The following is a 26,498-nucleotide window of genomic DNA, read 5'->3' as shown; positions in this document are numbered from 1 at the left end:
TTTGAGTATTCAACTCATTTTTTGTGCTACTTTTTTCAGATTTTAAGCCACGGGATTTTCTGAGGTTTTCCCCCGGATAATCAGGGTGAGAATTTGCATTTTGCTCTGCCATCACTATGTGGTGTAGGTCAGTTACCAGTGTTGTTTGTTCGTGGGTGTTATACCATACTGACCATTGACTTTTTGTTTTTTGTATTTGCGGTGTGGGATTCATGGGGCTTTAACCGCCTTCTCATGTTAATGAAACACTCATTGTGTAGGTTTTCCGGAATATTATTTGAGTCCTTGGGTTTGGATGAGATTTAACTAAAAAAAAACAAACCCCAAAACACTTTTAAGTTAATTTAATTTTGAGAGTAGCCATGTAACAAATTTAAGTGCACTTGATTTTTTTCGTTAAATTGTAAATTTCTTTCTGATGTTTTGATGTTTTAATAACATTTTTCCTTCCTCTACATTTTAATTTTTTGACAGGCATTTCTAATGGACTCGAAATGGGGCAATCTGTAAGAAAAACGTCTGGCGAATGAAGCATGTAAGGAAAAAAATTCTAAACAAATTACTGGGCATCTTTGTCACGATGCCAGCAATAAATTGTTGGCTTGCTTAAAACAAAAATTCAAAATAGAAGACAGAGAGACAGTTTGACTTGAATACAGGCATATCGAAGAAGTGAATAAAATGAAAATTTATAAATTACACTAGTCTACAAATACAATTGAATAGATAGTATGATAATTACGCTCCAAGGATGCTCCATGAATTTCAAGAAAATTTTGTCTAAAATTTTATTTCAATAGAACATTGTGTAAATTTTTTTTCTATAGAATATTTTGTCAAAATTTTATTTCTATAGCAAATATTGTTAAAAATTTTATTTCTATAACAAATTGTATCAAAATTTTATTTCTATAGAAAATTTTGTCAAAATTTTATTTCTATAGAAAATTTTGTCAAAATTTTATTTCTATAGAAAATGTTCTCAAAATTTTATTTCTATAGAAAATGTTCTCAAAATTTTATTTCTATAGAAAATTTTGTCAAATTTTTATTTCTATATAAAATTTTCTGAAATTTTATTTTCTGTAGAAAATTTTGTCAAAATTTTATTTCTATAGAAAATGTTGTCAAAATTTTATTTCTATAGAAAATTTTGTCAAAATTTTATTTCTATAGAAAATTTTGTCAAAATTTTATTTCTATATAAAATTTTCTGAAAATTTTCTTTCTGTAGAAAATGTTGTCAAAATTTTATTTCTATAGAAAATTTTGTCAAAATTTTATTTCTATGTAAAATTTTCTGAAAATTTTATTTCTGTAGAAAATGTTGTCAAAATTTTATTTCTATAGAAAATGTCAACATATTATTTGTCAAATTTTTTTTCTATACAAAATTTTGTCAAAATTTTATTTCTAAAAATTTTATTTCTATAGAAACTTTTGTCAAAAATTCAATAGAGAATTGTATCAAAATTTTATTTCTATAGAAAATTTTGTCAAAATTTTATTTCTATAGAAAATGTTGTCAAAATTTTATTTCTATAGAAAATTTTGTCAAAATTTTATTTCTATATAAAATTTTCTGAAAATTTTATTTCTGTAGAAAATGTTGTCAAAATTTTATTTCTATAGAAAATTTTGTCAAAATTTTATTTCTATAGAAAATTTTGTCAAAATTTTATTTCAATATAAAATTTTCTGAAAATTTTATTTCTGTAGAAAATGTTGTCAAAATTTTATTTCTATAGAAAATGTCAACATATTATTTGTCAAATTTTTTTTCTATACAAAATTTTGTCAAAATTTTATTTCTATAGAAACTTTTGTCAAAATTTTATTTCTATAGAAACTTTTGTCAAAATTTTATTTCTATAGAAACTTTTGTCAAAAATTCAATAGAGAATTGTATCAAAATTTTATTTCTATAGAAAATTTTGTCAAAATTTTATTTCTATAGAAAATGTTCTCAAAATTTTATTTCTATAGAAAATTTTGTCAAAATTTTATTTCTATATAAAATTTTCTGAAAATTTTATTTCTGTAGAAAATGTTGTCAAAATTTTTTTTCTATAGAAAATTTTGTCAAAATTGTATTTCTATATAAAATTTTCTGAAAATTTTATTTCTGTAGAAAATGTTGTCAAAATTTTATTTCTATAGAAAATGTCAACATATTATTTGTCAAATTTTTTTTCTATACAAAATTTTGTCAAAATTTTATTTCTATAGAAACTTTTGTCAAAATTTTATTTCTATAGAAACTTTTGTCAAAAATTCAATAGAGAATTGTATCAAAATTTTATTTCTATAGAAAATGTTGTCAACATTTTATTTTTATAGAAAATGTTGTCAAAATTTTATTTCTATATAAAATGTTCTGAAAATTTTATTTCTGTAGAAAATGTTCTCAAAATTTTATTTCTATAGAAAATTTTGTCAAAATTTTATTTCTATATAAAATTTTCTGAAAATTTTATTTCTGTAGAAAATGTTGTCAAAAATTTATTTCTATTGAAAATGTTGTCAACATATTATTTGTCATTTTTTTTTTTTTCTATACAAAATTTTGTCAAAATTGTATTTCTATAGAAACTTTTGTCAAAAATTCTATAGAGAATTTTGTCGAAATTTTATTTCTATAGAACATATTGGTCTATGATAATATTCATAAATTTTAAATCTGTGAATAACCGTGTAAGACAGTGTTATTCACAGATTCTCACAAAGTTTAATAAAAGTCAGCATGGTTACATCGATGGACATTGAAAATTCTGTCCTTTTATACACCGGAAGCGATTATTCAACTTCAGTTATGTGGCTTCGTTGGCAGTGTGCATTAAGCTGGGAGCAAACGTACCATCAAAATGCACACATACGCACGCACACACACACATACCCATATAGCTCTTGCATACAATCAAAACAAAAGTCTAAAGAAATGAATGACATGATTTGAAATCTAACAGGGATAGAGAGACAGAGATATTGCCAACAGTAAAAACAGGCTGGTTTGAATCTGCCATTTGCAATAAAATTTTTCAACAGTGCAATGCATTGCAATGGCTACAAAAGGTATGTCCGTCCGTCAAATATTTCAACAGATAATAGTCGTCCTAACAATGGTAAAATTTCCATAAAGATATGTGCATCTAGCAAACGTAAGGTTCGTGAGACACAACCCAAATTTTTGTCAGCAATGGATTTGTATGCCTTGCCTGACACATACCAGGATATTCAACTGTAAATTTATGGATATTTTTAATTAAAAGAAGTAAATTGTGAACATTGTTTGCATAGGGGTAGGATTTATTCATGATCTATACTATTTTAAAATTTTACGGATTTTTTCGTTTTGGGTGGAGGAGGGCAGGTGGGTTTGTGTGAAAAACTGTAATTTCGTCTTCTTTACATGTGAGAAAATTTTTTTGCATAAAATGTATCTACTGCATCCTACACCATTTTGTGGCCAGAGTAGCATAACTTTGTGCATTATATCTAATATCAAGACCCTACCTGTTGTATTTTCTATTTACCTCAACGTTCCCAAAGATTATTGGTGTAGGGTATAATATAGCCAGTTTCCCATGAGGTTAGTTTTTCTTTACTCGTTGGGCAATGTGGTTATTCCATTTGATAGTAAATATTTGCTCTAATTATAACTCGGCCATATGCCCTTAGGTTAGATTATGGGTGTCTGTTGATACAGATACACTTGTCCTCAGTCCTAAGTTCTCAGTAAACCAACAAAGAAATTGTCTCCTAAGCACTTCGTTCAAGTATTTGTATTTCATTCAATTTTTCCAACTGACACGTGTTTCCATGAAGTAAACTTCATGACCACAATTAATTTAACATTGTATTATGGATGGCCCATACTATTAGGACCACACATAAAATAGAATTCAAAAACCCCCCCTTCAAATATTCCACCCCAATATTCAAATAGCATTCAATTTGACTTTACATAAAATCCGTATTGCAGAACATTTATTTTGAAGCTTTCATAATGGTATCAGTGAATTATTGTGTATTGTAAACACTATCATCGCACTAACCAACAAACAGACCTCAATACAAACGAATAATATGGAAATTTTATTCAACGGAAATGTGCTCAATTATCTACGCAAACAAAACGATTAAATCCAATTTGTAAAATTTCGACAAATCCAACAAATACTTGCATAATTTTAGGCATTTGTGGAGAAAATAATTGAAATGTATATTAGTGTTGTATTCACCAGTAGACGGGAATAGGAGTTGATTTACTACGAAAGGCCTTACTATTTATAGAAATAAAATTTTGACAAGATTTTCTAAAGAAAATAAAATTTTGACAAAACTTTCTATAGAAATAAAATTTTGACCAAATTTTATATAGAAATAAAATTTTGACAAAATTTTCTATAGAAATAAAATGTTGACAATGTTTTCTATAGAAATAAAATTTTGCAAAAATTTACTATAGAAATAAAATTTTGCAAAAATTTTCTATAGAAAAAAAAATTTGCAAAAATTTTCTATAGAAAAAAATTTTGCAACTATTTTCTATGGAAATAAAATTTTGCAAAAATTTTCTATAGAAAAAAAAATTTGCAAAAATTTTCTATAGAAAAAAATTTTGCAAACATTTTCTATGGAAATAAAATTTTGAAAAGATTTTCTAAAGAAAATAAAATGTTGACAAAACTTTCTACAGAAATAAAATTTTGACAAAATTTACTATAGAAATAAAATTTGGACAAAATTTTCTATAGAAATAAAATTTTGACAAAATTTTCTACAGAAATAAAATTTTGACAAAATTTTCTATAGAAATAAAATTTGACAAAATTTTCTATAGAAATAAAATTTTGACAAAATTTTCTATAGAAATAAAATTTGGACAAAATTTTCTATAGAAATAAAATTTGGACAAAATTTTCTATAGAAATAAAATTTTGACAAAATTTTCTATAGAAATAAAATTTGGACAAAATTTTCTATAGAAATAAAATTTGGACAAAATTTTCTATAGAAATAAAATTTTGCAAAAAATTTTTTCTATGGAAATAAAATTTTGACAAAATTTTCTATAGAAATAAAATTTTGACAAAATTTTCTATAAAAATAAAATTTTGAGAAAATTTCGTATAGAAATAAAATCTTGAAAAAATTTTCTATAGAAATAAAATTTTGACAAAATTTTCTATAGAAATAAAATTAAAAAAAAATCTTTAGAAATAAAATTTTGACAAAATTTGCTATAGAAATAAAATTTTGAAAAAATTTGCTATAGAAATAAAATTTTGACAAAATTTGCTATAGAAATAAAATTATGACAAAATTTTATATAGAAATAAAATTTTGACAAAAATTTCTATAAAAATAAAATTTAGAAAAAAATATCTATAGTAACAAAATTTTGGCAAAATTTTCTACAGTAATAAAATTTTGGCAGAATTTTCTATAACAATAAATTTTTGACAAAATTTTCTATAGTAATAAAATGTTGGCAAAATTTGGCAAAAAAACATTTTGACAAAATTTTCTACAGAATTAAAATTTTGACAAAATTTTCTATAGAAATAAAATTTTGACAAAATTTTCTATAGAAATTAAATTTTGCAAAAATTTTTTTTGGAAATAAAATTTTGACACAATTTTCTATAGAAATTAAATTTTGACAAAATTTTCTAAAGAAAATAAAATTATGAAAAAAAAACTTTCTATAGAAAATAAAATTTTGACAAAACTTCCAATAGAAATAAAATTTTGACAACATTTTCAATACAAATAAAATTTTGACAATTTTTTTCTATAGAAATAAAATTTTGCAAATATTTGCTATGGAAATAAAATTTTGACAAATTTCTTCTCTAGAAATAAAACTTTGACAAAATTTTCTTTCGAAATAAAATTTTGACAAAATTTTCTTTCGAAATAAAGTTTTGAAAAAATTTTGACAAAATTTTCTATAGAAATAAAATTTTGAAAAAATTTTCTATGAAATAAAATTTTGACAAAATTTTCTATAGAAATAAAATTTTGAAAAAAATTTTTATGGAAATAAAATTTTGCAAAAATTTTCTATAGAAATAGCATTTTTTAGAAAATTTTCTATAGAAATAACATTTTGACAAAATTTTCTATAGAAATACAATTTTGACAAAATTTTTATAGAAATAAAATTTTGAAAAAATTTTCTAAAGAAAATAAAATTTTGACAAAACTTTCTACAAAAATAAAATTTTGACAAAATTTTCTAATGAAAATAAAATTTTGACAAAACTTTCTACTTTGCAAAAATTTCCTATTGAAATAAAATTGACAAATTTCTTCTCTAGAAATAAAATTTTTACAAAATTCTCTTTCGAAATAAAATTTTGCAAAAATTTTGACAATATTTTCTATAGAAATAAAATTTTGACAAAATTTTCCATAGAAATAAAATGTTGAAAAAAATTTTCTATGGAATTAAAATTTTGCAAAAATTTTCTATAGTAATAGCATTTTTTACAAAATTTTCTATAGAAATAAAATTTTGACAAAATTTTCTATAGAAATAAAATTTTGACAAAATTTTCTATAGAAATAAAATGTTGACAAAATTTTCTATAGAAATAAAATTTTGAGAAAACTTCGTATAGAAATAAAATTTTGACAAATCTCTTCTATTGAAATAAAATTTAGACAAATTTCTTCTATAGAAATAAAATCTTGACAAAATTTTCTTTAGGAATAAAATGATGACAAATATCTTCTATAGAAATAAAATTTTAACAAAATTTTCTATAGAAATAAAATTTTGAGAAATTTTTCTATAGAAATAAAATGTTGACAAAATTTTCTGTACACTTAAAAAAAAATTTACTTTGATCCAAAGATTTTGACCTTCCTTCAAGGATTTTGGTATTGATTCCGAGCCAAAGATGCGGCGTCTTTAAAATAAAGACATTTTTTAGGGACCTCCCTGGCTTTAAATCTAGGATCGATAAAATTAAAATTGGATACAGATCTCATTCATGGAATTTTTATTCTCTGTTTGCGATATATTAATAAAGGTATTCATGTACAAACAAACTCCAGTTTCAAAATCCAAATTATGCCAAGTACTTTAAAGTAAAAACTGTTTTCTTAATGCTAAAAAAACTTTAAACCAAAGATGCAAATCCTTAAAATAAGTCTCTGCCTACATTTGAAGCATTTTTATCTTAAATTTAAACATTCAATGTCAGTTGAGTTAAAGATGATTTCTTTAAATTAAAAATGTTTTTCGTTATTTTAAGGTACATTTACTTCAAAGATCTACAACTTCAACAGAGGGACGCAAAATTTTAAGATTTGTGTCCTAAATTTAATGAAAAAGCAAGGATTATAAACGTTCTTTTAATTAAAATGTCATTATTTTAAAGAATTTTGTCCTTAGCATTACGTAAATTTCGAGTCCTAAAATTTAAGTTGCATAATCTTCAATATTAGGTCAATATATTTTTCATTGTAGAAATAAAATTTTAACAATATTTTCTATAGAAATTAAATTTTGACAAATCATCTAAATCTCATCGTCTTATAGGAAAAAACGAGTATTCTTTGTCTTAGATATCCTTTCAAAGACATTACAAATATCATGCATATATTAAAAGACGCCATTATTGAATGCTTCAATATCTGAAGGTTGTTTCGTTTGTTTTTTTTTCTTTCTTTTGTTTATAATGAATGGCGAGAGAAATCGTCTATAAAGGAACTCAACAAAAGTCTAGGATAGAGTTAAAAAAGTAAGAGATACATTTTCTACTTAGCCCTTAAAAGGGAACAAAACGCACAAAAATTTCCCATAGAAATGTTGGATGCGAACGATACACATAAACCAACAAAACAATCCTTATGGGGCACATACATATGTGTATAGAAAACTGCTAACGCCAGCTGAATTTTGTATAGTAAGTAGAATTTCTTTGCATATTTTTAGGCATTTTTCTCTAGTCTGGGCATAATCAAAACACATCTTTGGTTGTGACAACATATTTTAGAATATTTATGCTATTTCGTATATGGGTGTTTCATTTGTGTTTTTTCTTTTTGCTTAGTTTGCAAACTCGTATCTCCACAAATGAAAATTATCATTATGTAAATGTTAATGTAAATGATAAGGAGAACTTTTAAGATTTCTATGGTCGCATAATAGTTGAGGCGTTCCCTTTTTTAAGGGGGGCGGATGAACGTATGAAAATGGAAATTAACTTTTAACATTGAAAACATATGTCAACAATGAAATCATAGGCAAAGTCAATACTAACAATAGATTGGAGTGATTGGTACTAGGAATTCGGTACAAATATGCGCCTAAATGTATGCAAATATTTCTAAGGGAAATGACATTTGAAAGTATACAAATATTTCATAGGATTTTTTTTTTGAATAGCTAAAGAGATTTACAAATACCAAAACTTCTATTTAGTGTATTTGTTTCGAATTTTCAGCACAGAAAATAATATACACATTTATTTTTTCTTTTATTTTTCAACTAAAATCTTAATTGAATTTTAGTTTGATTCAAATGATTTTTTAATGAAAACAAAAATTTATCATATATAATAATTGATTCAATTAACCACTTAATTGAATCAATTATTATATATGACTGATTTTTGTTTTATTACAAAGTCAACTGAAGTAATTTTAAATTCAATCAACATTTTAGTTGAAAACTAATTCTATAGAAAATTTTGTCAAAATTTTATTTCTATAGAAAATTTTGTCAAAATTTTATTTCTATGAGAAATTTTGTCAAAATTTTATTTTTATAGAAATTTTTGTCAAAAATTTTATTTCTGTAGAAAATTTTGTCAAAATTTTATTTCTATAGAAAATTTTGTAAAAATTTTATTTCTATAGAAAATTTTATCAAAATTTTATTTCTTTAGAAAATTTTGTCAACATTTTATTTCTATAGAAAATTTTGTCAAAATTTTATTTCTATAGAAAATTTTGTCAACGTTTTATTTCTATGGAAACTTTTGTCAAAATTTTATTTCTATGGAAAGTTTTGTCAAAATTTTATTTTTATAGAAAATTTTGTACAAATTTTATTTCTATATTTTATTTCTATAGAAAATTTTGTAAAAATTTTATTTCTTTAGAAAATTTTGTCAAAATTTTATTTCTATGAGAAATTTTGTCAAAATTTTATTTCTATAGACATTTTATTAAAACTTTATTTCTATAGAAAATTTTGTCAAAATTTTATTTCTATAGAAAATTTTATCAAAATTTTATTCCTTTAGAAAATTTTGTCAAAATTTTATTTCTATAGAAAATTTGATCAAAAGTTTATCAAAATTTTATTTCTATAGAAATTTTATTAAAAAATTATTTCTATGGAAAATTTTGTCACAATTTTATTTTTATAGAAAATTTTGTTAAAATTTTATTTCTTTAGTAAATTTTGTCAAAATTTTATTTCTACCCGTGTAAAAATTGAGAGATCTAATCATGTCTAATAATATCAAAGTATATATAATTATATCTGCTCAGATATGGTTGTAGATATAAATAGATCTACGGAGATATGTTATGTATAGTGTTATATATGATTAGATCTGATTCAAGATCTAATTATATATGTTGTTATATCTATTTATATCTGTCATATCTGGTAAGATCTAATTGTATATCTTCATATATGACATCATATCTAATTATATATACTATATATAGCTCCATATCTAATTATATATATATCGCATTAAATCATGAACCAGTTCTGTAACACGGATAAAAAATATTTGTATATGTTTGTGTTTAAAAATAATGTGTTTGTTACGAGAATATTAACGTGATATACTTGGTTACAAGCACGTATGTTTGGTCGCACATCAAAACAAGTGGTGACCATAACCAAACAATCTTTATATATTGCGACAGTTTCAAAAAACCCTTTTAAATATAATTTTGAAGTGTCTTCTAAAATGCTTAACTTTCAGACACAACTGTCTTTTTGTTTTCAAAAATGTCACCCCATAACTATCACCATTAGCAACGCCTGTTGTTATTAAATTTGAAAAAATATATCAAATATTTGATAATGCGAGTTTGATATTTTTATTTCATATAAAAATCTAATGTCTTCTCATTTTTCGAGGAAGATAAAAGAGTAAGAGAAGCTGTGATAAGGTAAGTTTATTGTTTTGTTGCTATTTTTATATATTGATGAAATGCAAATGCAAATAAAAAACCCTTAAAAAGACGTATAACTACGTCCAGTGACGAGGTAAGTTTTGTGTTTTGTTATTATCTATATAAATATAAAAATAAATGGTTTTTCTTTCAGGAAAATGAAATTGAGGTTCTGCAAAAGAAAATAAGGGAGACTGAGGATCAACTAGAAGCTCTAAAACAAAGCCAGGCTTTACCAGAAATTACGGTAGAGCAATCCGTCCAATGTAGTGATGATGAGGAGCAGCTCCTTGGCAGCAATTTTGATGAAAAGGTAAGTGTCAAGAGCAAATCTAATAGTTGTCAAAAGTGTTTTGTTGGACCTACTTTTAATTTTTTTTGAAACAATGAATTTAGACAAAATTAAATATTTTGCAATGCTCTGGATGCTTCCCATCCATAGGTTGATAAGATTTGATAGAAATATAAATGTTTTGTGGAATAATGAATAAAATGATTTCAACATAACCATGAATAATTAAGTAATTTTATTTTTGTTTCTTTACAGATGATATGTATTGGGAACAACATATATTGTCGTGCCATAATTCACAACATGGCATTGGGGACGTCCCACAAGGCTTCGCATGTGGCTCGCAAGTTGCTGGAAGGCGTATTCAAACGAAATGTACTTAAGAAAGCCACCCTCACTGAACAACCCCCAAGAGCACAGGGTTTGGAGACACAGTTAGAACCCGTTTTTGCCCTAAATTACAGGGCCAAATAAGCTATTGTTGGTAAGTATACCCTTCTATAAATCTATAAATTTCAAATTAGCTGATAAATCTTTTTCTGTCTTTAGATTTTTCATTCCGGGTTGCGAAAGAGCGGAATTGGGAGCCACAATCGAAAAAAGACGTCGAGAGGGCAATTTCCCAACGTCTTGGCGAGATCAAACGACAAAAGTAGGAAATAGACCACTATTGTTTAACTTTTTCATTCTTTTGTTTAAATGAATTCTAAAACTTAAGTTACTTAACATACATAAAATGTACGATCTCAATAGTAATTTAAATAATACAGTTTTACCATTATTAATATAGTATATTATATAATTCGTTTTATTAAATAGGGTAATATTATATGTAACGGGGAAGTGTTACAATTTGTAGATAAAATTATATATAATTAGATATATTAACATCTAATTATATCAGATTAGATATAATTAGATGTGGGCCAAATTTGAGATCTGGTCAGATCTAACTCCTTTAGAATTAGATCTGATCAGATATTACCATTTTTCGGATCTGACCATATCTGCCTAGATATACTACCGTATCTAATCAGATATGGCGGCAGATCTAATAATATCTGGTCAGATCCACCAATTTTTACACGGGTATAGAAAATTTTGTCAAAATTTTATTTCTATAGAAAATTTTGTCAAAATTTTATTTCTATAGAAAATTTTGTCAAAATTTTATTTCTATAGAAAATTTTGTCAAAATTTTATTTCTATAGAAAATTTTGTCAACATTTTATTTCTATGGAATCTTTTGTCAAAATTTTATTTCTATGGAAACTTTTGTCAAAATTTTATTTCTATAGCAAATTTTGTCAAAATTATATTTCTAGAGACAATTTTGTAAAAATTTTATTTCTTTAGAAAATTTTGTAAAAATTTTATTTCTTTAGAAAATTTTGTCAAAATTTTATTTCTATAGAGAAAATTTTATCAAAATTTTATTTCTATAGAAATTTTATTAAAACTTTATTTCTATAGAAAATTTTGTCAAAATTTTATTTCTATAGAAAATTTTATCAAAATTTTATTTCTTTAGAAAATTTTGTCAAAATTTTATTTCTATGGAAACTTTTGTCAAAATTTTATTTCTATGGAAAGTTTTGTCAAAATTTTATTTCTATAGAAAATTTTGTCAAAATTTTATTTCTATATTTTATTTCTATAGAAAATTTTGTAAAAATTTTATTTCTTTAGAAAATTTTGTCAAAATTTTATTTCTATGAGAAATTTTGTCAAAATTTTATTTCTATAGAAATTTTATTAAAACTTTATTTCTATAGAAAATTTTGTCAAAATTTTATTTCTATAGAAAATTTGATCAAAATTTTATCAAAATTTTATTTCTATAGAAATTTTATTAAAAATTTATTTCTATAGAAAATTTTGTCAAAATTTTATTTTTATAGAAAATTTTGTCCAAATTTTATTTCTTTAGAAAATTTTGTCAAAATTTTATTTCTATAGAAAATTTTGTCAAAATTTTATTTCTATAGAAAATTTTGTCAACATTTTATTTCTATGGAAACTTTTGTCAAAATTTTATTTCTATAGCAAATTTTGTCAAAATTATATTTCTAGAGACAATTTTGTAAAAATTTTATTTCTTTAGAAAATTTTGTAAAAATTTTATTTCTTTAGAAAATTTTGTCAAAATTTTATTTCTATAGAAAATTTTATCAAAATTTTATTTCGTTAGAAAATTTTGTCAAAATTTTATTTCTATAGAGAAAATTTTATCAAAATTTTATTTCTATAGAAATTTTATTAAAACTTTATTTCTATAGAAAATTTTGTCAAAATTTTATTTCTATAGAAAACTTTATCAAAATTTTATTTCTTTAGAAAATTTTGTCAAAATTTTATAAAAATTTTATTTCTATATAAAATGTTGTCAAAATTTTATTTCTATATAAAATTTTGTCAAAATTTTATTCCAATAGAAAATTTTGTCAAAATTTTATTTCTATAGAAAATTCTGTCAAAATTTTACTATTATGGAAACTTTTGTCAAAATTTTATTTCTATGGAAACTTTTGTCAAAATTTTATTTCTATAGAAAATTTTGTCAAAATTTTATTTCTATAGAAAATTTTATCAAAATTTTATTTCTTTAGAAAATTTTGTCAAAATTTTATCAAAATTTTATTTCTATATAAAATGTTGTCAAAATTTTATTTCTATATAAAATTTTGTCAAAATTTTATTCCAATAGAAAATTTTGTCAACATTTTATTTCTTTAGAAAATTTTGTCAAAATTTTATTTCTATAGAGAAAATTTTATCAAAATTTTATTTCTATAGAAATTTTATTAAAACTTTATTTCTATAGAAAATTTTGTCAAAATTTTATTTCTATAGAAAATTCTGTCAAAATTTTATTTCTATAGAAAATTTTGTCAAAATTTTATTTCTATGGAAACTTTTGTCAAAATTTTATTTCTTTAGAAAATTTTGTCAAAATTTTATTTCTATAGAAAATTTTATAAAAATTTTATTTCTTTAGAAAATTTTGTCAAAATTTTATTTCTATAGAGAAAATTTTATCAAAATTTTATTTCTATAGAAAATTTTATCAAAATTTTATTTCTTTAGAAAATTTTGTCAACATTTCATTTCTATAGAAAATTTTATCAAAATTTTATTAAAACTTTATTTCTATAGAAAATTTTGTCAAAATTTTATTTTTATAGAAAATTTTGTCAACATTTTATTTTTATAGAAAATTTTGTCAAAATTTTATTTTTATAGAAAATGTTGTCAAAATTTAATTTCTATAGAAATTTTTTTCCAAAAATTTATTTTTATAGAACATTTTTTCAAAATTGTTATTTCTATAGAAAATTTGTGATGTACCACCTCTTAGTTGGAGAGGAATATTTGGCAAAATCTACCAATCAGTAAAAAATCTACCATTTTGGGGAGAATTCTACCAACTGTGGCAACCGTGATTCCGATTTCGCCATAAGATCTCACTCTATGTTCTTTTTACAAAAAGTCAAAAGTTACCCTATTTTATTCACATGCAAAACGTTTTAGTCCTTGTTTTTTGCAAATTATTTCCCCAACTTTAAATATCTACATTGTCAAACTATTACACTACCAAAGTTTCGACATTTCATTTTGTACTTTTTATTAAAGAACAAGTTTTGAATGACATTCGAAATAAAACCCCCTCAAAACAGAAGGAATTGTTAGCACATAATCAAACAGAAGATAAGAAATGAAAATCATAACCATATTATCTCATATTACATTCCTATTACAGGGCATTTATGTTACACAAGATACAAGCACGCATACAAATCTTTTACCAAAAAATACACACACTCACACACTGATATGTTCAAATTCGAGTTTGTACGAGAACAAACAAATTAACATTTAGCTAGAGGATACAGGCGATAAACCCCCATATTATATGCCACATTTTTTTATTTATATTTCATTTCAATTCTCATACATATGCAAATGCATGTGGGGAGATGAGCCCAGTAGGAAAAATGGGTGTATGAACCTATTAAATAATGCCTGATAAAGGGCCTTAGGAGGCATAAGATATGACTATCACACAGAAGAGAGAGAAAGGCCCAGATTCCTTATAAGGAAGTTCAATTGTATAATTAAAATATGTTAGATTATCTACACAGACAAAAAAATGTTTTGTCTTCAATCAAGAAATTAATTCATCCAAATAATTTTTAATTGAAATGTCTTCAATCACAGAAATGATAGTATCAATCACCAAAGTCAATTAAAAATTTAATTTTTTAACCTTTAATATGGCGATTAGTTTTTGGTTTAATTAAAAAAATACAATTTTTTTATTAAATATTTTTTAGAATTCAATAAAAATTATGGTAATATTTTTTCTGTGTATGTATTTAACAAAAAAATAAGAATAAAGGAACCCAAAATTTAAACTCAATGCCCAAATTTCATTCGTATCGGAAAATGAATGATATTTCAGGACACCAAAAAGCCAAAATCTTAATTCTCCCGCCGGATGGTGGAATGCTTTTCATTCATTTCCACCAAGTTTATGCCGAATATATAAAAACCATAAATTGAGGTATAAAAATAATATTTACTTGCTACTTAGTTTTTTTCTCTACGACAATTTTCTGTTTTTCTTTTTTCAACCACTTCTTGACTTAGTTCAGTCTTTGGAATTACAGTGGCATAGAAAAAAAAAACTAAACAAGAAAAATCTCTAAAAACAATATCTGTTTATGGAAGATAAATTGTGTAGCGAAATTCAGGGATCCGAAGCTCAATGGAGGCAAACAGTTTGAAAAATCCATGATCTCTCATTGGCAGATCATCTATTGAAGGTGCACTAGTTAGTTCAGATGATAAGCATTAGGGATACAAAATTCGAAAATCGACCTTTACGCTAATCGAAATATTTGACGGAAAAAAACGAATAGAAATAAAAATTTTGGTGAAATTTTCTATAGAAAAAAAAAATTCTGACAAAATGTTCTATAGAAATAAAATGTTGACAAAATTTTCTATAGAAATAAAATTTTGACAAAGTTTTCTATAGAAATAAAAGTTTTCTAATGAAAATATTTGCCGGAAAAAAACGAATAGAAATAAAAATTTTGGTGAAATTTTCTATAGAAAAAAAAAATTTGACAAAATTTTCGAAAATCGACCTTTCGGCTAATCGAAATATTTGCCGAAAAAAAACGAATAGAAATAAAATTTTTGGTGAAATTTTCTATAGAAAAAAAATTTTGGTGAAATTTTCTATAGAAATAAAATTCTGACAAAATGTTCTATAGAAATAAAATGTTGACAAAATTTTCTATAGAAATAAAATTTTGACAAAGTTTTCTATAGAAATAAAAGTTTTCTAATCAAAATATTTGCCGAAAAAAAACGAATAGAAATAAAAATTTTGGTGAAATTTTCTATAGAAAAAAAATTTTGACAAAATTTTCAAAAATCGACCTTTCGGCTAATCGAAATATTTGCCGGAAAAAAACGAATAGAAATAAAAATTTTGGTGTAATTTTCTATAGAAAAAAATTTTGACAGAATTTTCTATAGAAATAAAATTCTGACAAAATGTTCTATAGAAATAAAATGTTGACAAAATTTTCTATAGAAATAAAATTTTGACTAAGTTTTCAATAGAAATAAAATTTTGACAAAACTTTGAAATATAGAAATAAAATTTTCCGAAAGTTTTCTATAGAAATAAAAATTTCGGATTTTTTTTTTTTTATAGAAATAACATTTTCAAAAAATTTTCTATAGAAATAAAATGTTGGGAAAATTTTCTATAGAAATAAAATTTTGGGAAAATTTTAACAAAATTTTCTATAGAAATAACATTTTGACAATTTTTTTTATATAAATACAATTTTGACAAAATTTCCCATAGAAATAAAATTTTGACAAAATTTTGTATAGAAATAAAATTTTGACAAAATTTTCTATAAAAATAAAATTTTGACAAAATTTTCTATAGAAATAAAATTTTGACAAAATTTTCTATAAAAATAAAATTTTGATAAAATTTTCTATAGAAATAAAATTTTGACAAAATTTTCTATAGAAATAAAATTTTGACAAAATTTTCTATAGAAATAAAATTTTGACAAAATTTTCTATAGAAATAAAATTTTGACAAAATTTTATATAGAAATAAAATTTTGACAAAATTTTCTGTAGAGATAAAATTTTGACAAAATTTTCTATAGAAATAAAATTTTGACAAAATTTTCTATAGAAATAAAATTTTGACAATTTTTTTTTATATAAATAAAATTTTGACAAAATTTCCCATAGAAATAAAATTTTGACAAAATTTTCTATAGAAATAAAATTTTGACAAAATTTTCTATAGAAATAAAATTTTGACAAAATTTTCTATAGAAATAAAATTTTGACAAAATTTTCTATAGAAATAAAATTTTGGCAAAATTTTCTATAGAAATAAAATTTTAACAAAATTTTCTATAGAAATAACATTTTGACAATTTTTTTTATATAAATACAATTTTGACAAAATTTCTCATAGAAATAAAATTTTGACAAAATTTTGTATAGAAATAAAATTTTGACAAAATTTTCTATAAAAATAAAATTTTGACAAAATTTTCTATAGAAATAAAATTTTGCCAAAGTTTTCTATAAAAATAAAATTTTGACAAAATTTTCTATAGAAATAAAATTTTGACAAAATTTTCTGTAGAAATAAATTTTGACGAGTGGTTCACAAATCTGATATGTTATAGAGGCTATATATAAATCTTAACTGAATCCACTGTCCTTTACTATTTTCCCTTGTTGGCTTTGAATAACAAAGTTCTAGCCTAAGTTATTGAAGATATTGTTGCTGCAAATGCAAATATTCCATTCATGATATTTTCCTTTCTTTTCCGTTGGAATCACATTTTTGGCAAAAATATATTTTATACACTTTCTTTTTTTTTTTTGTTGTGAGAATAGTTATTGTTGAGAAGGATATCATCTTTTGTAGTTGAAAACTTGGTGAATTTTATTTTGGACCCTTTCTCTTCTTGCCACCCCCTCCCAAAAAGTTGTATTAAATGTCATCTCTATCATTATAAGCATCATCATAACCAAAACTCGCTTCACATCACTCTAATATGAATGTTTTGGTGTTTTCTTACAATGTTTCCTAGGTTTTCTAGTTTTTGAACGGACGGGAAAAAGAATGCTTTTGTTGAATAGAGGTCTAGTTGCCATAGAAACTAAAGAAGACTTGTGAAAAATAATTTTTTTATTATTTACTATTTTCGCTCAAGTCATTGAACACAGAGAATAACACATTGTGAATGTTTCTATTGCAAGTGAATCAACTTGCACTCATCCTATGGTGAAGGGTGCAAACTTATCCCCATTCCTCCACCATTTCTATCAAACGTTCACTATGTCAAAAAAAATTTTTTTTTGACAATTTGTTTTTATTTTTTTATAAATTCATTTAATGCTTCAAGGATTTGTAACTCATCCTATTGAAATTGTAATATCTTTGACCATAATCAAAATTAAATTTCTAAAGACCCTACCAATTACCAATATTGGAAATGTTTCATTCCATTTTGCTCTATAGTTAAAAAGAAGGGATGGTTTTGTTTGACACATTTATCACACGGTATTATCTGGTATTGAAATAACGAAATTAAATTTTAATAAAACTTTTTCGTATAGAATGAAATCTGCATACAAATGTTGACATTTTTTGCCAACCAAAGATAAGCCCAAAGCTTGCTTGGATGGTGATGTTAGCTTGGATGTTTTGGGTGTGATGTCAATAAAGTTCTTTTTTTGTGTTTTTGGTAGATAAAAGTTAGATATTTTTGCTGATGGACAATAGCAATGTTTTTTGTTTTAATTTTATAGTGTATACGTATATGGATTTTCTTGCTAAATTACGACTGGTTTTCTCAACTCGAAACAAATCTTCTATATAAATAAATGTTGACAAAATTTTCTATAGAAATAAAATTTTGCAAAAATTTTCTAAAGAAATAAAATTTTCCAAAAATTTTCTAAAGAAATAAAATTTTTCAAAAATTTTCTAAAGAAATAAATTTTTATGAACATTTTCTAAAGAAATAAAATTTTATGAAAATTTTCTAAAGAAATAAGATTCACAACATTTTCTATAGAAATAAAATTATAGAAATAAAATTATAGAAATAAATGTTAACGAAATGTTCTATAGAAATAAAATTTTGACAACATTTTCTTATCTGTGGGAAGTTTTATCAAAATTTTATTTCTATAGAAAATTTTGTCAACATTTTATTTTTTAGAAAATTTTGCTAAACTTTTCCTATCTATGGGATTTTTTATCAACGTTATTAGTATTGCTCAAATTATTATTGTTAATAGGTATTAATCATAATTTTTGGATAAATGACAAAAAACGTGCTCTAGTCAATAACGGACTATGGTTATGATATAACCTGCCATAACGGTCTACAGCATTTCGATTTTATTAATTTATTTTTTATTAATTGTTATCAAAATTTTATTTCTATAGAAAATTTTGTCAAAATTTTATTTCTATAGATTTTTTTTTCAAAATTTTAGTTCTACAGAAAATATTGTAAAAATTTTATTTCTATAGAAAATTTTGTCAATATTTTATTTCTATAGAAAATTTTGTCAAAATTTTATTTCTATAGAAAATTTTGTCAAAATTATATTTCTATAGAAAATTTTGTCAAAATTTTATTTCTACAGCAAATTTTGTCAAAATTTTATTTCTACAGCAAATCTTGTCAAAATTTTATTTCTATAGGAAATTTTGTCAAATTTTATTTCTATAGAAAATTTTGTCAAAATTTTACTTCTATAGACAATTTTGTCAAAATTTTATTTTTATAGAAATTTTTGTCAAAATTTGATTTCGGTAGAAAATTTTGTCTAAATTTTATTTCTATAGAAAACTATGTCAAAAGTTTATTTCGATAGAAAATGTTGTCAAAATTTTATTTCTATAGAAAATTTTGTCAAAATTTTATTGATATAGAAAAATTTGTCAAAATTTTATTTCTATAGAAAATTTTGTCAAAATTTTATTTCTATAGAAAATTTTGTCAAAATTTTATTTGTATTGAAAATTTTGTAAAAATTTTATTTCTACAAAAAAAATTGTTAAAATTTTATTTCTATACGAAATTTTGTCAAAATTTTATTTCTATAGAAAATTTTGTCAAAATTTTATTTCTACAAAAAATTTTGTCAAATTTTTATTTCTATAGAAAATTTTGTCAAAATTTTATTTCTACAAAAAATTTTGTCAAAATTTTATTTCTATAGAAAATTTTGTCAAAATTTTATTTCTATAGAAAATTTTGTCAAAATTTTATTTCTATAGAAAATTTTGTCAAAATTTTATTTCTATAGAAAATTTTGTCAAAATTTTATTTCTATAGAATTTTTTTTTGTATTTTTTCTATTTTATTTCTAAAGAAAATTTTGTCAAAATTTTATTTCTATAGAAAATTTTGTCAAAATTTTATTTCTAAAGAAAATATTGTCAAAATTTTATTTCTATATAAAATTTTGTCAAAATTAATTTATATAGAAAAATGTGTCAAAAAATTTATTTCTATAGAAAATTTTGTCAAAATTTTATTTCTATAAAAATTTTTGACAACATTTTATTTCTATAGGAAATTTTGTCAACATTTTATTTTGAAATATTTAACTTTGTAATAAAAACTCATCTAATATCGAATGTAATCCAATGCAAAAGTGATCAAAAAATCACACTTACATTTTTTCGTTAGAGAAAAATCATCATTTGGTTATGGCCAGTAGGACATTTGGGCATCCCGCATGGCAAGAGAGGATTTCAAAAAGCCAAAGTAAATATGAAATCAGGAATTTTCATTTCATTCGTTAGATTGCAGTGGCCAGAATGCGAGCAAATATTCCAAAAAAAAATAGGAGAATATATGGTTTAGTCTTTAATGTTCGACTTACCATGACTTAAGTAAATGTCATCCTTCTGCTCCACTATATCATTCTATGGAAAAGTAAACACATCGATGTTTGTCACCATGGCCACCTATAGAGAGAAAGAGAGAGAAATGGAGAAAATCAAAGTGAGAATGGTTGAAAAATTTACGTTAAGTAAATATATAAATTTTTTTTTAAATGGGTTAACATCCGGACTAAAGGCTTGGCCACAATCTATAGTGAGATTCTTATACTAACATCCATGGTGTATCTATGTAACAGTCTCCTGTCCCCGCATCAACTATTGTTTGGTTTTTGGGGGACCACAAAAATTTTCTAATTGGGAATTTGCCAAATATGATGACACAACATTGTCTTGATATGGCAAAATAAACGTAAGACCTAATGCATATTGCGAAATATACAAAGGATCTAATAAGAGATTCATGGTCTATAAGAGGATTTTCGTATACCAAGGATATCTGTTGGCAAAGATGACATAGCCTTTTATGTGGAGAATTAATAAGCCAGACAGACAGTGTGTCAAAATATTTCCCGTTTGTCATAACAGAGTCTAATTGAAATTAACTGCATTATTATAGATTGGATTTAAGAAGCCGTAAGAGGGGGATCCAGTCCACTAGCATTGACAGCAGCGGCCTCATTAAAAATCACACATCGGTTTTTAAAGAGCCCCATCTAAGTGTCCTTATAACGGCTACCCTGGAAAATAAGAAAAGTCCACGATGTCCTATTGACAGACTGCCGACTGTAGGGACTCGCCTTAGTTTAGATATTAAACATTAGATCGCCTGGAGAATTTTTCACGCATTAGGTGCTACATTTGCTCACTCTGGATAACAAGTGTAACAACTTCGGGCCAGTGTTTAACGCAGTTTAATCGCAACGGGTGGGCGAATGCACTCCTCCACCCCTCCACTCAGACAATTCGACAATACCGAAGAAGTTGTAGATGCCTGTACGGAGCAGTCCGTCCGTCCATGCGTTTCTATGTTGTTGTCAGTCCAGAGGGGTGGAGGTATGCGTCCGCCCACCCAGTATATATCCAATACTGACACAACCACATTAGTTTTAATTTCAATTTCAGTAATCGACAAACCATGAGTATACAGAGTGATATCTATTGCAAATTTTATATAAAAATAAAATTTTCTACAGAAACAAAATTTTGACAAAATTTTCTATAGAAACAAAATTTTGAAAAAATTTTCTATAGAAATAAAATTTTGACAAAATTTTCTATAGAAATAAAATTTTGAGAAATTTTTCTATAGAAATAAAATTCTGACAAAATTTTCTATAGAAAAACAATTTGGCAAAATGTGCTATACAAATAAAATTTTTACAAAATTTTCTATAGAAATAAAATTTTGACAAAATTTTCTATAGAAATAAAATTTTGACAAAATTTTCTATAGAAATAAAATTTTGACAAAATTTTCTATAGAAATAAAATTTTGAGAAATATTTCTATAGAAATAAAATGTTGACAAAATTTTCTATAGAAATAAAATGTTGACAAAATTTTCTATAGAAATAAAATTTTGACAAAATTTTCTATAGAAATAAAATGTTGACAAAATTTTCTATAGAAATAAAATTTTGACAAAATTTTCTATAGAAATAAAATTTTGGCAAAATTTTCTATAGAAATAAAATTTTGACAAAATTTTCTATAGAAATAAAATTTTGAGAAATATTTCTATAGAAATAAAATGTTGACAAAATTTTCTATAGAAATAAAATTTTGACAAAATTCTGACAAAATTTTCTATAGAAATAAAATGTTAACAAAATTTTCTATAGAAATAAAATTTTGAGAAAATCTTCTATAGAAATAAAATTTTGACAAAATTTTCTATAGAAATAAAATTTTGACAAAATTTTCTATAGAAATAGAGAGAATAGTGGTGTTGCTTTGTTGTGGTTGATTTAGTAAATAATCATTTCTTATTTTGTCTTCTTTTAAGTATAATGGGAACCTAAAATATTTTGTCATATTTCATATTATTAATTAATTTATTTTTATACTATTATATATTTACACTTATTATATACACGCATATGTTCTCATATTGTCATAACTTGAATTGTGCTTTATTCATAGTTAGTAGTGCGTTGTAATTTATATATATTGTCCACTATGTGGCTTCAAATTACATGATGAAAATAATAAATAAATAAATAAAATTTTGACAAAATTTTCTATAGAAATAAAATTTTGATAAAAATTTTTATAGAAATAAAATTTTCTATAGAAATAAAATGTAGACAAAATTTTCTATAGAAATAAAATTTTGAGAAAATTTCCTATAGAATTAAAATTTTGAGAACATTTTCTATAAAAATAAAATTTCGAGGAAATTTTCTATAGAAATGAAAGTTTGACAAAATTTTCTATAGAAATAAAATTTTGAGAAAATTTTCTATAGAAATAAAATTTTGACAAAATTTTCTATAGAAATAAAATTTTGACAAAATTTTCTATAGAAATAAAATTTTGACAAAATTTTCTATAGAAATAAAATTTTGGCAAAATGTGCTATACAAATAAAATTTTTACAAAATTTTCTATAGAAATAAAATTTTGACAAAATTTTCTTTAGAAATAAAATGTTGACAAAATTTTCTATAGAAATAAAATTTTGACAAAATTTTCTATAGAAATAAAATTTTGACAAAATTTTCTATAGAAATAAAATGTTGACAAAATTTTTTGTAGAAATAAAATTTTGATAAAATTTTTTATAGAAATAAAATTTTGAGAAAATTTTCAATAGAATTAAAATTTTGAAAACATTTTCTATAGAAATAAAATTTCGAGGAAATTTTCTATAGAAATGAAAGTTTGACAAAATTTTCTATAGAAATAAAATTTTGAAAAAATTTTCTATAGAAATAAAATTTCGAGAAAATTTTCTATAGAAATAAAATTTTGAGAAAATTTTCTATAGAAATAAAATTTTAAGAAAATTTTCTATAGAAATAAAATTTTTATAAAATTTTCTATAGAAATAAAATTTTAAGAAAATTTTCTATAGAAATAAAATTTTAAAAACATTTCCTACAGAAATAAAATTTTGAGAAATTTTACTATAGAAAAAAAAACTGGCAACACTTCCTGTAGTTAATAATTCTTAGCCAATTTTTACTGCGTATAAGAAAAACACGAAACTCTTCATAAATTTTTCCTTTCAACTGTATATCATTCTCTTAGAAGTACATAAAATATTTAACATTGGAATTTCTTTGTGTACATATGTCTGACAAACACTTTTACATATCCATACATATAAATATTTTTTGATATAATCTATAGTCCTACATGTCTCTTTGGAGTGTATATTTCAACACTAACTACCTACACACTAGAGCTACAGGTTAATAAATAAATTCGAAATAGAAAAACTCAAAAGATATATGCCTCCGATATGATTACCAAAACATAAATCACTTGGACTAAAATAGAGAAACAAATGGACCATTGAATTGGTCAGACACGTGTTTATGTAATGAATGAGAATAACTTCTAGTATGTGTTATACGATATATATGTACATAGTATTGTATACGATTACTTTTTGCATGGGTGTATGTGTATGTGTGTGAGTGTGTTTATGTGAAATCCACAATAGTTTGAATGTTGACGCAGACAAAACCAAGAGAAGTCTAATAATTGAAGCCAATAAAAATTTACGTTATATTCAATTGTAAGGACAATAATATGGTATTTCTCGCTTATTTAGCTCCACGGTTAAATAACTTTTACATTTAATTGCCAAATTTCTTAATCCATGTTTAGTTTTCAAAACTAAAATTAGAGATTCTAATTTAAATTAAGCTCACATACATTCGATTTTCACCAATGCCAGCCCATATAAAGTTTTTCCACCCTCGTATCGTTAAAGAGATAAGCACGTATGATTTAGTTCATAAATAACTGGCATATGATAGCCAAGCCAACATAAGCTGGCGTAGATGTAAGACAACGTTATTAGTATTGCTCAAATTATTATTGTTAATAGGTATTAATCATAATTTTGGATAAATGACAAAAAACGTGCTCTACTCAATAACTGCCCATGGTTATGATATAACCTGCCATAACGATCTACACCATTTCGATTTTATTAAAAGGTTGGTCGGTCGGTCAAGTTAAGGAAAATTACCTAAGTTCTAAATGAAATACCAAAAATAACGCATGGACATTACCACGTAAATTTCTCATAAATCAGATGGAGCATGGAGCAAAGAAATTAACTTTTCTCTTTGGAATATTTTGGCCTCTATAAATTTCAATAATGTCCTTTTTTGGTGTGAATAATTGAAACGAACGATAATATGGGTGGGAATCTAGATTCCGGTGTTTTTGATATGAATAGTTTTTATTTTTCCTTATGGACTGGGCGTTTATTGTGATGAATGAAATGTTGAGTTTTATAGCGAGCACTGAAGGAAAAATAATTTGTACACCTATTACAAGATATTGACCCTATTTTTATAAGATCGGTAATAAAAAAATTTTCTACAGAAATAAAATTTTGCACAAAAAAATCGGACACAATTTTCTATAAAAATAAAATTCTGACAAAATTTTGCAAGAAAATAGAAATAAAATTTTGCAACAATTTCTATTGAAATAATGTTTTTCCAAATTTTCTACAGAAATAAAATTTTCTATTGAAATAAAATTTTGCAAAAATTCTTACAGAATAAACATTTTAACAAAATTTTCTATAGAAATAAAATTTTGCGAAAATTTTCTATAGAAATAAAATTTTGCGAAAATTTTCTATAGAAATAATATTTTCAGAAAATTGTCTATAGAAATAAAATTTTGCCAAAATTTTCTATAGAAATAAAATTTTGCGAAAATTTTCTATAAAATAAAATTTTGCGAAAATTTTCTATAGAAATAAATTTTGCAAAAAATTTCTATAGAAATGAAATTTTCAGAAAATTTTTTATAGAAATAAAATTTTCAGAAAATTTTCAATAGAAATAAAAGTTTGACAAAAGTTTTCTATAGAAATAAATTGTTGTAAAAATTTTCGATAGAAATAAAATTTTGCAAAAATTTTCTATAGAAATAACATTTTGTAAATATTTTCTATAGAAAAATTGTTGCAAAAAAATCTATAGAAATAAATTTTTGCAAACATTTTCTATAGAAATAAAATTTTGCCAACATTTTCTATAGAAAAAAAATTGCAAAAACTTTTTATATAAAAAAATTCTGACAAAATTTTCAATAGAAACAATTTTTCAAAAAAAATTCTTTAGAAATAACATTTTGTAAAAATTTTTTATAAAAATAAAATTTTTACAAAATTTGCTATAGAAATAAAATTCTGACAAAATTTTCTATAGACACAAAATTTTGACAAAATATTCAATAGAAATAAAATTTTAACAAAATTTTGGCACGAGTGGCGACCGTGAATATGACCCCATTTGTCAAAATCGGGCGACGCATATTTATGGTGGCTAACCGAAATGAAATTTTCAGAAAATTTTCTATAGAAATAAAATTTTCAGAAAATTTTCTATAGAAATAAAATTTTCAGAAAATTTTCTATAGAAATAAAATTTTGCGAAAATTTTCTATAGAAATAAAATTTGGCGAAAAATGTCTATAGAAATAAAATTTTGCGAAAAATTTCTATAGAAATAAAATTTTGAGCAAAATTTCTATAGAAAGGAAATTTTCATAAAATTTTCTATAGTAATGAAATTTTCAGAAAATTTTCTATAGAAATAAATTGTTGTAAAAATTTTCGATAGAAATAAAATTTTGCCAAAATTTTCTATAGAAATAAAATTTTCTATAGAAATAAAAGTTTAACAAAAGCTTTCTATAGAAATAAATTGTTGTAAAAATGTTCGATATAAATAAAATTTTGCCAAAATTTTCTATAGAAATAACATTTTGACGAAATTTTTTACAGAAATAAAATTTTGACAAAATTTTCTATAGAAATAAAATTTTGCAAACATTTTCCTTAGAAATAACATTTTGTAAAAATTTTATATAGAAAAATTTTTCAAAAAAAATCTATAGAAAAAAATCCATAGAAAT

At 23.1% G+C, this 26,498-nt stretch overlaps 2 protein-coding genes across 2 annotated transcripts in view; one reads left to right on the top strand and one right to left on the bottom strand.

Moving 5' to 3' along the window:
* Positions 1 to 26,498, bottom strand: part of LOC142233815 (vacuolar protein sorting-associated protein 26C) — a 100,737-nt gene that overhangs the window by 36,717 nt on the left and 37,522 nt on the right. Inside the window, exon 4 of the mRNA XM_075304857.1 lies at positions 20,423 to 20,507. Coding sequence (XP_075160972.1) covers positions 20,461 to 20,507 — 47 coding nt within the window. The 3' untranslated portion in view covers positions 20,423 to 20,460. The remainder of the gene's footprint in view (positions 1 to 20,422; positions 20,508 to 26,498) is intronic.
* On the top strand, positions 495 to 11,100 carry LOC142235280 (uncharacterized). The gene is made up of 8 exons (XM_075306532.1): positions 495 to 506; positions 3,046 to 3,072; positions 3,140 to 3,240; positions 8,070 to 8,121; positions 10,124 to 10,155; positions 10,228 to 10,471; positions 10,706 to 10,934; positions 11,000 to 11,100. Exons 1-7 carry the CDS (start codon positions 495 to 497, stop codon positions 10,922 to 10,924), a joined length of 687 nt encoding a protein of 228 aa, XP_075162647.1. The 3' UTR covers positions 10,925 to 10,934; positions 11,000 to 11,100.

This window comes from Haematobia irritans, chromosome 4, assembly GCF_050003625.1.
Source record: "Haematobia irritans isolate KBUSLIRL chromosome 4, ASM5000362v1, whole genome shotgun sequence".
NCBI lineage: Eukaryota > Metazoa > Arthropoda > Insecta > Diptera > Muscidae > Haematobia > Haematobia irritans.
Note: the sequence above shows the minus strand (reverse complement) of the source record. Positions and strands in the feature narration are given on the sequence as shown.

What these genes read in the sequence shown, in the direction of transcription:
- LOC142235280 (XM_075306532.1), top strand. An exon ending in ACATACCAGGATATTCAACT is followed by an intron (nt 3,241 to 8,069) that starts GTAAATTTATGG and finishes CTTTTTGCTTAG; the next exon opens with TTTGCAAACTCGTATCTCCA. An exon ending in ATCATTATGTAAATGTTAAT is followed by an intron (nt 8,122 to 10,123) that starts GTAAATGATAAG and finishes TCATTTTTCGAG; the next exon opens with GAAGATAAAAGAGTAAGAGA.